At 43.4% G+C, this 13,414-nt stretch overlaps 1 protein-coding gene across 2 annotated transcripts in view; it reads left to right on the forward strand.

Annotated features, from left to right (window-relative positions):
* Positions 1 to 11,373: 11,373 nt before the first annotated feature.
* Positions 11,374 to 13,414, forward strand: part of RpS15 (ribosomal protein S15) — a 37,732-nt gene continuing 35,691 nt past the window's right edge. The window contains exon 1 of one of the 2 annotated variants that reach the window (XM_071675337.1): positions 11,374 to 11,523. In XM_071675337.1, the coding sequence (XP_071531438.1) occupies positions 11,389 to 11,523 (135 nt within the window). In that variant the 5' untranslated portion in view covers positions 11,374 to 11,388. Of the gene's footprint in view, positions 11,524 to 13,125; positions 13,244 to 13,414 lie in introns of those variants that run through there. The other variant, XM_071675338.1, reaches the window with a different exon arrangement.

A 13,414-nucleotide genomic window follows, 5' to 3' on the forward strand; every position in this document is an offset into this window, starting at 1 on the left:
AGCATTTATGGATCTGGAGAAGGAATATGATAGAGTTGATAGAGATGCTCTGTGGAAGGTATTAAGAATATATGGTGTGGGAGGCCCACAGGTATTAAGAATATATGGTGTGGGAGGCAAGTTGTTAGAAGCAGTGAAAAGTTTTTATCGAGGATGTAAGGCATGTGTACGGGTAGGAAGAGAGGAAAGTGATTGGTTCTCAGTGAATGTAGGTTTGCGGCAGGGGTGTGTGATGTCTCCATGGTTGTTTAATTTGTTTATGGATGGGGTTTTAGGGAGGTGAATGCAAGAGTTTTGGAAAGAGGGGCAAGTATGAAGTCTGTTGTGGATGAGAGAGCTTGTGAAGTGAGTCAGTTGTTGTTCGCTGATGATACAGCGCTGGTGGCTGGTTCATGTGAGAAACTGGAGAAGCTGGTGACTGAGTTTGGTAAAGTGTGTGAAAGAAGAAAGTTAAGAGTAAATGTGAATAAGAGCAAGGTTATTAGGTACAGTAGGGTTGAGGGTCAAGTCAATTGGGAGGTAAGTTTGAATGGAGAAAAACTGGAGGAAGTAGTGTTTTAGATATCTGGGAGTGGATCTGGCAGCGGATGGAACCATGGAAGCGGAAGTGGATCATAGGGTGGGGGAGGGGGCAAAAATCCTGGGAGCCTTGAAATATATGTGGAAGTCGAGAACATTATCTCGGAAAGCAAAAATGGGTATGTTTGAAGGAATAGTGGTTCCAACAATGTTGTATGGTTGCGAGGCGTGGGCTATGGATAGAGTTGTGCGCAGGAGGATGGATGTGCTGGAAATGAGATGTTTGAGGACAATGTGTGGTTTGAGGTGGTTTGATCGAGTAAGTAACGTAAGGGTAAGAGAGATGTGTGGAAATAAAAAGAACGTGGTTGAGAGAGCAGAAGAGGGTGTTTTAAATGGTTTGGGCACATGGAGAGAATGAGTGAGGAAAGATTGACCAAGAGGATATATGTGTCGGAGGTGGAGGGAACGAGGAGAAGTGGGAGACCAAACTGGAGGTGGAAAGATGGAGTGAAAAAGATTTTGTGTGATCGCGGCCTGAACATGCAGGAGGGTGAAAGGAGGGCAAGGAATAGAGTGAATTGGATCGCTGTGGTATACCAGGGTTGACGTGCTGTCAGTGGATTGAATCAGGGCATGTGAAGCGTCTGGGGTAAACCATGGAAAGCTGTGTAGGTATGTATATTTGCGTGTGTGGACCTATGTATATACATGTGTATGGGGGTGGGTTGAGCAATTTCTTTCGTCTGTTTCCTTGCGCTACCTTGCAAATGCGGGAGACAGCGACAAAGCAAAAAAAAATATATATATATATATATGTATATACATATATATATATATATATATATATATATATATATATATATATATATATATATATATATATTTTTTTTTTTTTTTTTTTTTAATTTTCCAAAAGAAGGAACAGAGAATTGGGCCAGGTGAGGGTATTCCCTCAAAGGCCCAGTCCTCTGTTCTTAACGCTACCTCGCTAATGCGGGAAATGGCGAACAGTTTGAAAGAAAGAAAAAGAAATATATATATATATATATATATATATATATATATATATATATATATATATATATATATATATATGTGACCAAACCATTTCAAAACACCCTCTTCTGCTCTCTCAACCACGCTCTTTTTATTTCCACACATCTCTCTTACCCTTACGTTACTTACTCGATCAAACCACCTCACACCACACATTGTCCTCAAACATCTCATTTCCAGCACATCCATCCTCCTGCGCACAACTCTATCCATAGTCCACGCCTCGCAACCATACAACATTGTTGGAACCACTATTCCTTTAAACATACCCATTTTTGCTTTCCGAGATGTTCTCGACTTCCACACATTCTTCAAGGCTCCCAGAATTTTCGCCCCCTCCCGCACCCTATGATCCACTTCCGCTTCCATGTTTCCATCCGCTGCCAGATCCACTCCCAGATATCTAAAACACTTCACTTCCTCCAGTTTTTCTCCATTCAACCTCACCTCCCAATTGACTTGACCCTCAACCCTACTGTACCTAATAACCTTGCTCTTATTCACATTTACTCTTAACTTTCTTCTTTCACACACTTCTTTCTTTCATACTATTCGCCATTTCCCGCATTAGTGAGGTAGTGTTAAGAACAGAGGACTGGGCCTTTTAGGGAATATCCTCACCTGGCCCCTTTCTCTGTTCCTTATTTTGGAAAAAAAAAAAAAAAAATTGAGGGGAGGATTTCCAGCCCCCCACTCCCTTCCCTTTTAGTCGCCTTCTACGACACGCAGGGAATACCTGCTTGCCTTCATCCATTTCTGTCACAACCCTGCCACACAGGAAAAAGCATCGCTACCCCCTGCTTCAGTGGGGCAGCGCCAGGAAAACAGACAAAAAGGCCACTCTCATTTACACTCAGTCTCTAGCTGTCATGTGTGATGCACTGAAACCACACATCCTATCCACATCCAGGCCCTACAGACCTTTCCATGGTTTACCCTAAACTCTTCACCTAACCTAACCTAACCATCATGCAGCATCATCAGCGAACAACAACTGACTCACTTCCCAAGACCTCTCATCCACAACAGACTGCATACTTGCCCCTCTCTCCAAAACTCTTGTATTCACCTCCCAAACCACCCCATCCATGAACAAACTAAACAGCCATGGGGATATCATGCATCAATGATGCAAATTGACATTCACTGGGAACCAATCACTTTCCTCACTTCCAACTCATGCACATGCTTTACATCCTTTGTAATAACTTTTCACTGCTTCTAGCGACTTACCTCCGACACTATATACTCTTTTAAAACCTTCCACAAAGCATCTTTATCCACCCTGTCATATGCCTTCTCCAGATCCATAAATGCTACATACAAATCCACCCTTTTTCTAAGTATTTCTCACATACATTTTTCAAAGCAAACACTTGATCCACACGTCCGCTACCACTTCTGAAACCACACTGCTCTTTCCCAATCTGATGCTCTGTACATGCCTTTCCCCTCTCAATCAATACCCTCCCATATAATATCCCAAGAATGCTCAACAAACTTATGCCTCTGTAATTTGAACACTCACCTTTATCTCCTTTGCCTTTGTACAATGGCACTATGTATGCATTCTGCCAATCCTGAGGCACTTCACCATGATCCATACATACATTGAATATCCTTACCAACCAATCCACAACACAGTCACCCCCTTATTTTTTTATAAATCCCACTGCAATACCATCCAAACCCGCCGCCTTGCCGGGTTTCATCTTCTGCAAAGCTTTCACTACCTCTTCTCTGTTCACCAAACCATTCTCCCTGACCCTCTCACTTTGTACACCATCCCAACCAAAACACCCTATATCTGCCACTTTTATCATTAAACACATTCAACAAACCTTCAGAATATCACTCCATCTCTTTCTCATTTCATCACTACTTGTTATTACCTCCCCATTTGCCCCCTTCACCAATGTTCCTATTTGATCTCTAGTCTTACGCACATTACCTCCTTCCAAAACATTTTTTTATTCTCCCTAAAATTTAATGATACTCTCTCACCCCAACTTTCATTTGCCATCTTTTTCACCTCTTGCTCCTTTCTCTTGACCTCCTGCCACTTTCTTTTACACATCTCCCAGTGATTTGCACTACTTCCCTACAAAAATTGTCCGAACACCTCTCTTTTCTCTTTCACTAACAATCTTACTTTTTCATACCACCATTCACTACCCTTTCTAATCTGCCCACCTCCCACCTTTCTCATGCCACGTGCATCTTTTATGCAAGCCATCACTACTTCCCTAACTACATCCCATTATCTCAGAAAGCAAAAATGGGTATGTTTGAGAGAATAGTCGATCCAACAATGTTATATGGCTGTGATCCACGGGCTATAGATAGGGTTGTGCAGAGAAGGGTGGATTTGTTGGAAATGAAATGTTTGAGGACAATATGTGGTGTGAGGTGGTTTGATCGTGTAAGTAATGAAAGGGTAAGAGAGATGTATGGTAATAAAAAGAGTGTGGTTGAGATAGCAGAAGAGGGTGTGTTGAAATGGTTTGGAGACATGGAGAGAATGAGTGAGGAAAGATTGACAAAGAGGATATATGTGTCAGAGGTGAGAGGGACAAGGAGAAGCATGGGACCAAACTGGAGTAGGAAGGATGGAGTGAATAGGATCTTGAGCAATCGGGGCCTGAACATACTGGAGGGTGAGAGGCATGCAAGTAATAGAGTGAATTGGAATGATGTGTTATACTGGGGTTGTTGTGGTGTTAATGGACTAAATGAGGGCATGTGAAATGTCTGGGGTAAACCATGGAAAGGTTTGTGGGACCTGGATGTGGATAGAGAGCTACGGTTTTTGGTGCATTACACATGACAGCTAGAGACAGTATGAACGAATGTGGCCTTTTTTGTCTATTTCTTTGGCATTACCTTGCTGAAGCAGGGGTAGCAATGCTGTTTCCTGTGGGGTGGGGTGGCACCAGGAATGTATGAGGGCAAGCAAATATGGATATGTACATGTATGTGTATGTGTATGTAAACATACTGATATGTATATGTATGTATATGTGTATATGTTGATATGTATATGTAAATGTACACCTTCAACAGCTTTTGGTATATCAAGGGCAACCACACAGGATTCCCCAAAATCTTTCAGGGTTATGACCAGACATTAGTAAGATAGGAAAGAGTTTCCCCAGAGGATCTCACCTTACAGAAATCATACTGAGGTTCAGAAAGAACACTGGGAGATTCAAGATTTCTGAGGATATGAGTGTTGAGAAGGGATTCAAAGACTTTAGAAATGGTAGATATCAAAGCAGTGGGACAATAGTTGGGTCAAAGCCACTGTTCTTAGGGATAAGATGCATCAATTCATGCTTCCAAGAAGAAGGAAAACTTTTGTTTTTTAAACAAAAATGAAAGAGACGAGCAAGCACAGACGCAAGTTCAGAAGTACACTTAGTACACGGGGATGGATACCATCAGGACCATAAGCCTTGGTTGTGTCAAGAGAGAAAAGCACTTTTCGGAAGCACAAAAAGAGATTACGGAGAGGGACACAGGATTAGTAAGATGAGTATCAGGAGGTGAAGGAATGTTAGAGTCATATCCAAGGTGGAGTTAGAGGAGAAACGGGAACCAAAGAGAGTAGTTTTGTCTACGAGAGAGATAGATGCACTACCGTCAGAACAGAAAATTGAAGGAAAGGTAGAGCTGCAGATGTTACCATTGCCTTTAGCTGAAGACCAGAAAGCCCTTTCAGTGGATGACAAGGAGAGGTTATCGCACTTCCTCTGAGTAATGGGACACTTTGTTTCACAGACAACGTGTTTGCAGTGATCACAGGCAGCTATAAATGCTGAATGGGAATCAGAGGAAGGAGAGTTTTTCTAAGTCCGGTATCCCTTGCCTGAATGGCCTCAGAACAGGAACGGTTGAACCATGAACTGGAAGAAAAGGTCATCTTGGAGGAAGAGGGGATAAGTGCTTCCATTCCGCAAAAATAAACTCTAATATGCGTTTGGCGGAGACAGAATTTACCCAAGGAAAGTCAGGAAAGAATTTACGTAAGTTGTTCCAGTCAGCTTTGTTGAATTGCCAATATTTACGCTTTGAAGGGGCTACTGGAGTGGGAAGCTCCATTAGAATAGATGCATTTATGGGAGTATTACCTGAAGAACCTATTGGGAGTGGCGGGATGGATTTGAGGAGAAAAACAGAGCCAGGATATTAGGAGAGTGGTCACAGCAGTCAGGAGTACAGGCAGGGTGGGAGATAATTTGCTCTAGATCATTGACAATGGAGAACGTGAGGGCTTCAATCCCTCCACCCTCTGTATAGGAGGAATTCAACTATTCCCTATGGTGAACGTTGAAATCTTCTATGTAGATAATCTTGACTTGCAGGTGAGATGATGCCAGTCTCATGGCAGGAGTTTAAATAGATGAAGAAAGATAGAATTTGTAGAATTAGGAGAGCAATAAGCAAAACATAGGAAAAGTGTGGTAGTAAGGATAGAGACCTTGAGCCACATAACATCAAAGTTTGGGGACTCAAAGTACTTGAGGCATGCAAAGGTGTGTCAATGTTGGAGTAAGCACAAACACCACCTTTGAACCAGAACCGTGAGTGGATGTTATAGTTAGGAATGAAAAAGGGACATGGAAGAACATCATTAGACAACTGTGTCTCAGAGAGAAGTAAAATGTTAGGAGAGGTACAGGAAAGATGATGTTCAACTGAGGAGAGGTCACTAGAAAGACCATGAATGTTGGTAAAGTGAATAGAAAAAGAGAAAGGTCCCACAGAAAGGAAGAGTGCATGGGAGGGGCTGGTACTACTACTGCCAGAGCCCTCCCCCTCACTGGCAACAGAGTCAGGCCGATACCTGGAGATTCTCAGCAACCAATGATGCCGGGGACTAGGGGCCATAGATTTGTTGAAGTCTGTTATGATTATGCTTAAAAGTGTTTGAGCAGACATGAGTTGGCAAGAATACTTACGTGAAGAAAATAAGCAAGGTTTGAGTCGGTGTATGGTGCTGTAAGAAGATGGTAGGACTAGCCCGGTAATCCCATTATGATGAGACAAAGTCAGACCAATAATCCTGACATAGAGTAAGATGGTTCCTCTAGGCACCACTTTAACACTCCTCATTCAGGACGGTAGTACCACCCTGGGCGGTTACTGTCAACAACCTACTAAAAATATGCTGCTTTGTCACAGGTGAGGCGTATTGCTCTGTTACAGGAGAGGCTTAGTGCTCTGTCGCAGGTAAGGCTTATTGCTCCGTCACAGGAGAGGTTTATTGCTCTGCCACCAGTAAGGCTTATGGCTGTCACAGGTTAGGAATATTGCTCTATCGCAAATGAGGCTTATTATTCTGTCACAGGTGAGGCTTATCGCTCTATCGCAGGTATGGCCTACTGCTGAGTCGCAGGTGAGGCTTATTGCTCAGTCACAGGTAAGGCTTGCTGTTCTGTTGCAGATGAAGCTTATTGCTCTGTCCCAAGTGAGGCTTATTGCTCTGTCACAGGTAAGGCTTACTGTTCTGTTGCAGATGAGGTTTATTGCTCTCTCCCAAGTGAGGCTTATTGCTCTATTGCAGGTGAGGCTTATTGCTCTGTCGCAGGTATGGCTTACAGCTGAGTCGCAGGTGAGGCTTATTGCTATGTCACAGGTGAGGCTTATTGCTATGTCACAGGTGAGGCTTATTGCTCTGTTGCAGGTAAGGCTTATTGCTGTCATAAGTAAGGCTCATCACTCTGTCACAGGTAAAGCTTATTGCTCCATCAGAGGTGAGGCTTATTGCTCCGTCAGAGGCGAGGCTTATTACTCGCTCATAGGTAAGGTTTACTGCTCTGTCACAGTTAAGGCTTATTGCTTGGTCGCAAGTAAGGCTTACTGATCTGTCATAAGTAAGGCTTATTGCTCTGTCACAGATAAGGCTTATTGTTCCATCAGAGGTGAGGCTTATTGCTCAGTCACAAGTAAAGCTTACTGCTTTGTTGTAGATAAGGCTTATTGCTCGATCACAGGTAAGGTCTATTGCTCTGTTATAGGTAAGGCTTATTGTTCTGTCACAGGTAAGGCTTATTGCTCTGTCACAGGTAAGGCTTATTCCGTCAGGGGTAAGGCTTATTGATCTGTCATAGGTAAGACATCATTCTGTCACAGGTAAGGCTTATTGTTCCGTCAGAGGGAAGGCTTATTGATCTGTCATACGTAAGACTTGTCATTCTGTCACAGGTAAGGCTTATTGCTCCGTCAGAGATGAGGGTTACTGCTCGGTCACAGGTAAGGTTTATTGCTCTATCACAGGTAAGGCTTACTGCTCTGTCATATGTAAGGCTTATTGTCCGGTCGCTTGCAAAGCTTATTGCTACGTTAGAGGTGAGGCTTATTGTTCTGTCACAGGTAAGGATTATTGTTCCGTCAGAGAAGACGCATATTGCTCAGTCACAGTTAAGGCTTATTGCGCTGTCACAGATTAGACTAATTCCTGTCACAGTTGAAGCTTTTAGCTCTGTTACAGGCCTATTGCTTGTTGTGGTAAGGCTTATTACTCCGCTATAGGCGAGACTTACTGCTTTGTTGTCGCTGAAGCATACTGCTTTGTTACAGGTATGCCTCACAGGTGAGAAGCAGTTGAGGCTTAATGCACTATTGCAGGTGAGGATGAATATTTTGCTGCATGTGCGGATTATTGTTTTGTTGCAGGTGAGGATCAATGTATTGTTGCCCTAGGCTCTCACCACCGACAACATACAACGAAACTCGGGTCTGGTTTGGCCTCTGCACCAAAATTCAACCTAATGGGTCACTCTTGTGCAGCAGCCACCTTTGGATTTCCATCATTAATATCAAAGACGAAGTCACCTGGGTCACGCTCTATGACAACACCACCGCCCCACCATCAGTCTAGCCTAATGGGACGTCAACCCAAGTAGCCTGATCTACGAGAACTGCTCCTTGTTGGAACCCTGCCACGGCCAGACATCACTTGTTTCAGCAACCTCAAATGGGCTGTATGTGGGCTCCGGACCTGCAGATCTCTCCCCTCGGAACTTGTGAGCTGCAGCTCTGGAGGGTTCACGTTACCGCCTACCGGGAAGGGCAGGGAGGTCTTATATTCAAAGGAGACATAGGTAAATATCACGTCCGTAAGGAGGGCAAGGAATGACTGGGTCTACGTGGTTCAAAACCAGACTTTAACTAGATTAAAGGTCATTGCTCCACATGACATGCCCATGGGAGATCGCGTCTGGTACCTTGAGACAACAGTCAGAAGTGCACGAACCCTGGAACTGTCGACATGTCTATCAGACAGCCACACTAGTGATGGAGACACATTCATTCCCCTGGAGAAATGACGTAGCCTAAAGTAAGACAGTCGTAACCATAACGACGAGGCTAAATGTGAATTGATCAGCAAGGCTGAGCACTTTAAGATCTGCCACCAAGAGGCTGTCATGAGAGATACGACGACCGATACTTCAACGGTAACTTTCTAGGTTATTACAGAGGCCTCTGCCATCTGCACGGCAACTTGGAAATGACGGTGTATTTATCATACAGCAGGCAGATGACCTGCTGGACCCCTGGTATGTAGCTCACGACGGCTTTAGCAAGGTAACCCTTCACTAGCATAGTGGTCCTATGTCGCTCGCAGTAACCAGGGTTACCCTGACCCAGGCTTGTAACAAGTCTACAGTAACCAGGGTTACCCTGACCCAGGCTTGTAACAAGTCTACAGTAACCAGGGTTACCCTGACCCTGGGTTGTAACAAGTCTACAGTAACCAGGGTTACCCTGACGTTGCTAGTCTACAGTAACCAGGTTACCATGACGTTGCTAGTCTACAGTAAACAGGGTTACCCTAACCCACTGTTGTTAATCTACAGTAACTAGTTTTGCTCTGACTCACTGTTGTTAGTCTTCAGTAACAAGGGTTGCCCTAACCCCGACTGTTGTTAGTCTAAGGCAAAGAGGGTTACTCTTACCCACTGTTCTCTCCTTCTTTGATAAAGTATTTGAAACCGTTGATCAGGGTAAGAGTTATGAAATTGTATACCTAGATTAGCCTAAGTGAAGCTTTTTACAGGGTACTTCATAAGCGTCTGCTTAGAAAAATAGCGGCACACGGCATCGAGGGTTGTGTATTTAATTGGATCAGGTCGTGGCTCACTGACGGAAAGTAAGGTATGCATCAACTGAGTTACATCGGACTGGAGCAATGTAGCCAGTGGTGTTACTCTGGGGTCAGTCTTGGGACCGCTTTTATTCGTTATAGATTTTAACGATTTGGATGTGGGAATAACCAGCGACTTAAGTAAATTGCCGATGACACAAAAATAGGGTTGTAATTGACTTAGATGAAGAATTCAGTGAATTTGCAGGGGGACTTATAGATTATCAGAAATGTCGAGTCCATGGAAAATGGAATTCAACACAGATAAAAGCAGAACACTTAGTGCGGGTAAAGACAGGAATACTGATTACAAACTTGACAATATTACTATTGGTAAAACAGAACGCAAAAAAGATTTAGGAGTACTGGTGAACAAGGATCCTAAGTCGTGGCAACAATGTATCAAAGTGAGTAAAAAGGCTCATAGGATGTTTGGGTTCATTAATGGGACTGTTAGAAGTATAACTCATAGAGTATTATTGTGTTGGTGAGACTACATTTGGATTATGCGATACAGTTTTGGGTTCCACAACTATGTAGTTGATATAGTGTTTCGTAGAGTAAAAAGGCGAATGACAAAAATGATCCCTGGAAGTAGAAACCTCATTTATTAAGAAAGGTTAAAGAGACTGAATTTACACTCAAGAGGATGAGGACTAGAGGGGATATGATTGAAGTTTTTAAATGGGTGAAGTGCATTAATAAAGGTAACAGGAATAAAGTTCTCAGAATAACGTCACTGGATAAGACACGAAACAATGAATTTATATTCGAAAAAAATAGATTCATATCGGAAGTGGGTAAATATTGGTTCAGGAATAGTGTAGTGAATTTATGGAACAAGCTGCCAAGTACAGTAGTGGAAGGTACGTCAACAAAGGTAGGACGTTCCAAGTCTTGAGTATCGCTATCGGCTCCTTAGTGCCGAGAACGATTATGAATACCTCGGCGTTCTTCTTGGAGTAGGGTACAGGCGCAAGTCCTACGGTGCCCTACTAGAAGAGGGACTCCTTAACATCACCAGAGCCCTTCTAAAACCTCAACAAATTATTGCGATACTTGTGGACCACTTAGTGCCAAACTCGTGCATCGCTTGGTGCTTGGGTAAGTCTATGAGACGCAGGTAACACGCATGGACATGCAGGTTTAGAGTCGCGTTTCGCCGCTGGCTTCGCCTAACCCATAACTTTCCCTACGTTTACTTCCACCCGGCGGTAGGGGATGGCGGGCTTGGTATACCATATTTTGTCTCGACCGTCCGGCTAAACAAACAAGTTACGTTCGAGAAATTACTCTACTCAGCATAGAGGCGTACATCATAGATACTCAAGTATTTGGTGTTCACTTTGCACTTTCAGCTGCACATCTACAAAAGTGCAGCTATTGCGGAACCTCGAAAGTCCTTCAGGGCATACGGGATTTCGCCAGCAGACATGTGACATCTGCCACAGTTAACTGGCTTGGCGCATGGTTCCAAGAAAGAGCGAGTGCCCCCAAAGGATTAGGGCTTTCTTACCGGGACCTAGAGTTGTGCTTCGTAAAAGCCCTAACCTGGACCCACTCCCTTTACAGGATGTGGTCCAAAAGCACAGGTTGACATTCGGTCCTTCCTTGTACATATGATGACCATTGGGCTGGAGATGTTTCCCCTTCGTGCGCTTATGGTGAGCGGGACTTGGCTGTTCTCCCTAGGCTACAAGGGCAGGTACCAGTTCGTAAGGGCGGGTTGTCGTAGCGGGAGTGGACGCCTCGACATGGTTAGTCTGCTACTCCCGTTCGACAGGCCGCAGTGGAAGGTGAGTGGTGCTGGAGGGGGTTTACTGTGCAAGTAAGTGAGACATATCGAACCATCGTATGACTGCCACCTCTCCACTTATTTCGACCTTTGCTATCAGCATTCTGATCTGCCATCTTTCTCTTAGTGTGTCCATACATTCCTTCCTTCAATTAATAACTTCTTTTACCATCAACACGTAGTTTTGGTCACTTACTAACACCTTCTCAAAAAGATCATGCACAGTAGTTAGCCTTTCTTGCACCTCCTATCACTAGTTGGGAATCTATGAAGAAATAGCTTTAAACGAAGGTTGGATGTGTTGATGGATTCAGGCAGTTGGTTGTAGGGTGGACAGACTCATGACTTGCTTAGCATGGGCCAGTAGGGCTCTTGCAGTGTCCTCACTTCTTATGTTCTTATGTACAGTAACCAGGTTTATCCTGACCCACTGTCGTTAGTCTACAGTAACCAGGTTTACCCTGACTCACTGTCATTAGTCTGCAGTAACTAAGGTCACCCTGACCCGCTGTTGTTAGTCTACAGTAACCAGGGTTACTCTGACCCACTGTTGTTAGTCTACAGTAACTATGTTTAATCTGACCCACTGTTATTAGTCTACGGTAACCAGGGTTATCTTGATCCACTATGTTAGTCTACAGTAACCAGGGTTACCCTAACCCACTGTTGTTAGTCTACAGTAACCAGGTTTACCATGACCTACTGTCATTAGTCTGCAGTAACCAAGGTCACCCTGACCCGCTGTTGTTAGTCTACAGTAACCAGGGTTACTCTGACCGACTGTTGTTAGTCTACAGTAACTATTGGTTAATCTGACCCACTGTTGTTAGACTACGGTAACCAGGGTTATCTTGATCTACTTATGTTAGTCTACAGTAACCAGGGTTACCCTTACCCACTGTTGTTAGTCTACAGTAACAGGGTTAGTCGGACCCAATGTTGTTAGTCTACAGTAACCAGGGTTACTCTTACCCAATGTTAGTCTGCAGTAACCAGGGTTACCCTGATCATGGGTTGTTGAGTCTACAGTAACCAGGGTTACTCTGATCCCGGATTGTTCGTCTACATTAAGCAGGGTTACCCTTATCCACTGTATATATCAACAGTAACCAATGTTTACCCTGACCTACTGTTGTTAGCATGTTTTTTCTTTTTAACATTGAAAATTACCGATATAACTTAGCTGTTGGAAATTTTAAAAGCATTCACTGAAAATTGAGAGTTGCTTTTGAATACAATATTGAACACTTGTCCCTCGTGACAGGAGATATACAGATAACCAAAAGTACTTATTAGAGTCCAATGAATCAGATGGACAGGTGTTTGTCAGTGCGGATCAATGTCGTTTGTAGGTCTTCATTACCAACGGGTTATTACTTTATGTTACCGATATGTTATAGAAAAAGGAGTTTTGGTAATATGCCCTTGATACTGAGATGTGCAGGTATTAATTGGTAATCATGTGACCTTTGACCTGGCTGTACTTACAACGTATATGAGTTATCGAATTGCCATTTACTGTATCAAACTTAGCTAAGAAGGATTTATTCGCATGAAAAAGTTATTCTCCTCTAAATTAGAGTACACATGAGTATTATATAACTGGTATGACTGAACACACACAGCATGGCACACCGTTGTTCCAAGTACCACGAGTTCAATACCAGCAGTGTAACGAGGCAGCAGCTAACCTTTCTTTCTACGTGTTCTTACAGCAAAATGTAGGTAATGTTCATATGATGGACAACCCTAAAGCTTGTAGTCCTGCTCGTTCAATTTTAAGATACTAAAAATGTAAAGGAATCTCTTTGCCATGTGATCTTACACAGTGTCATTAATTCTTCCTTTCTCTTTATCTCCCTTAATCCGTCCGGGTTCTGACAAGTTCTTAT

This window comes from Panulirus ornatus, chromosome 20 (genome assembly GCF_036320965.1).
Source record: "Panulirus ornatus isolate Po-2019 chromosome 20, ASM3632096v1, whole genome shotgun sequence".
Taxonomy (NCBI): domain Eukaryota; kingdom Metazoa; phylum Arthropoda; class Malacostraca; order Decapoda; family Palinuridae; genus Panulirus; species Panulirus ornatus.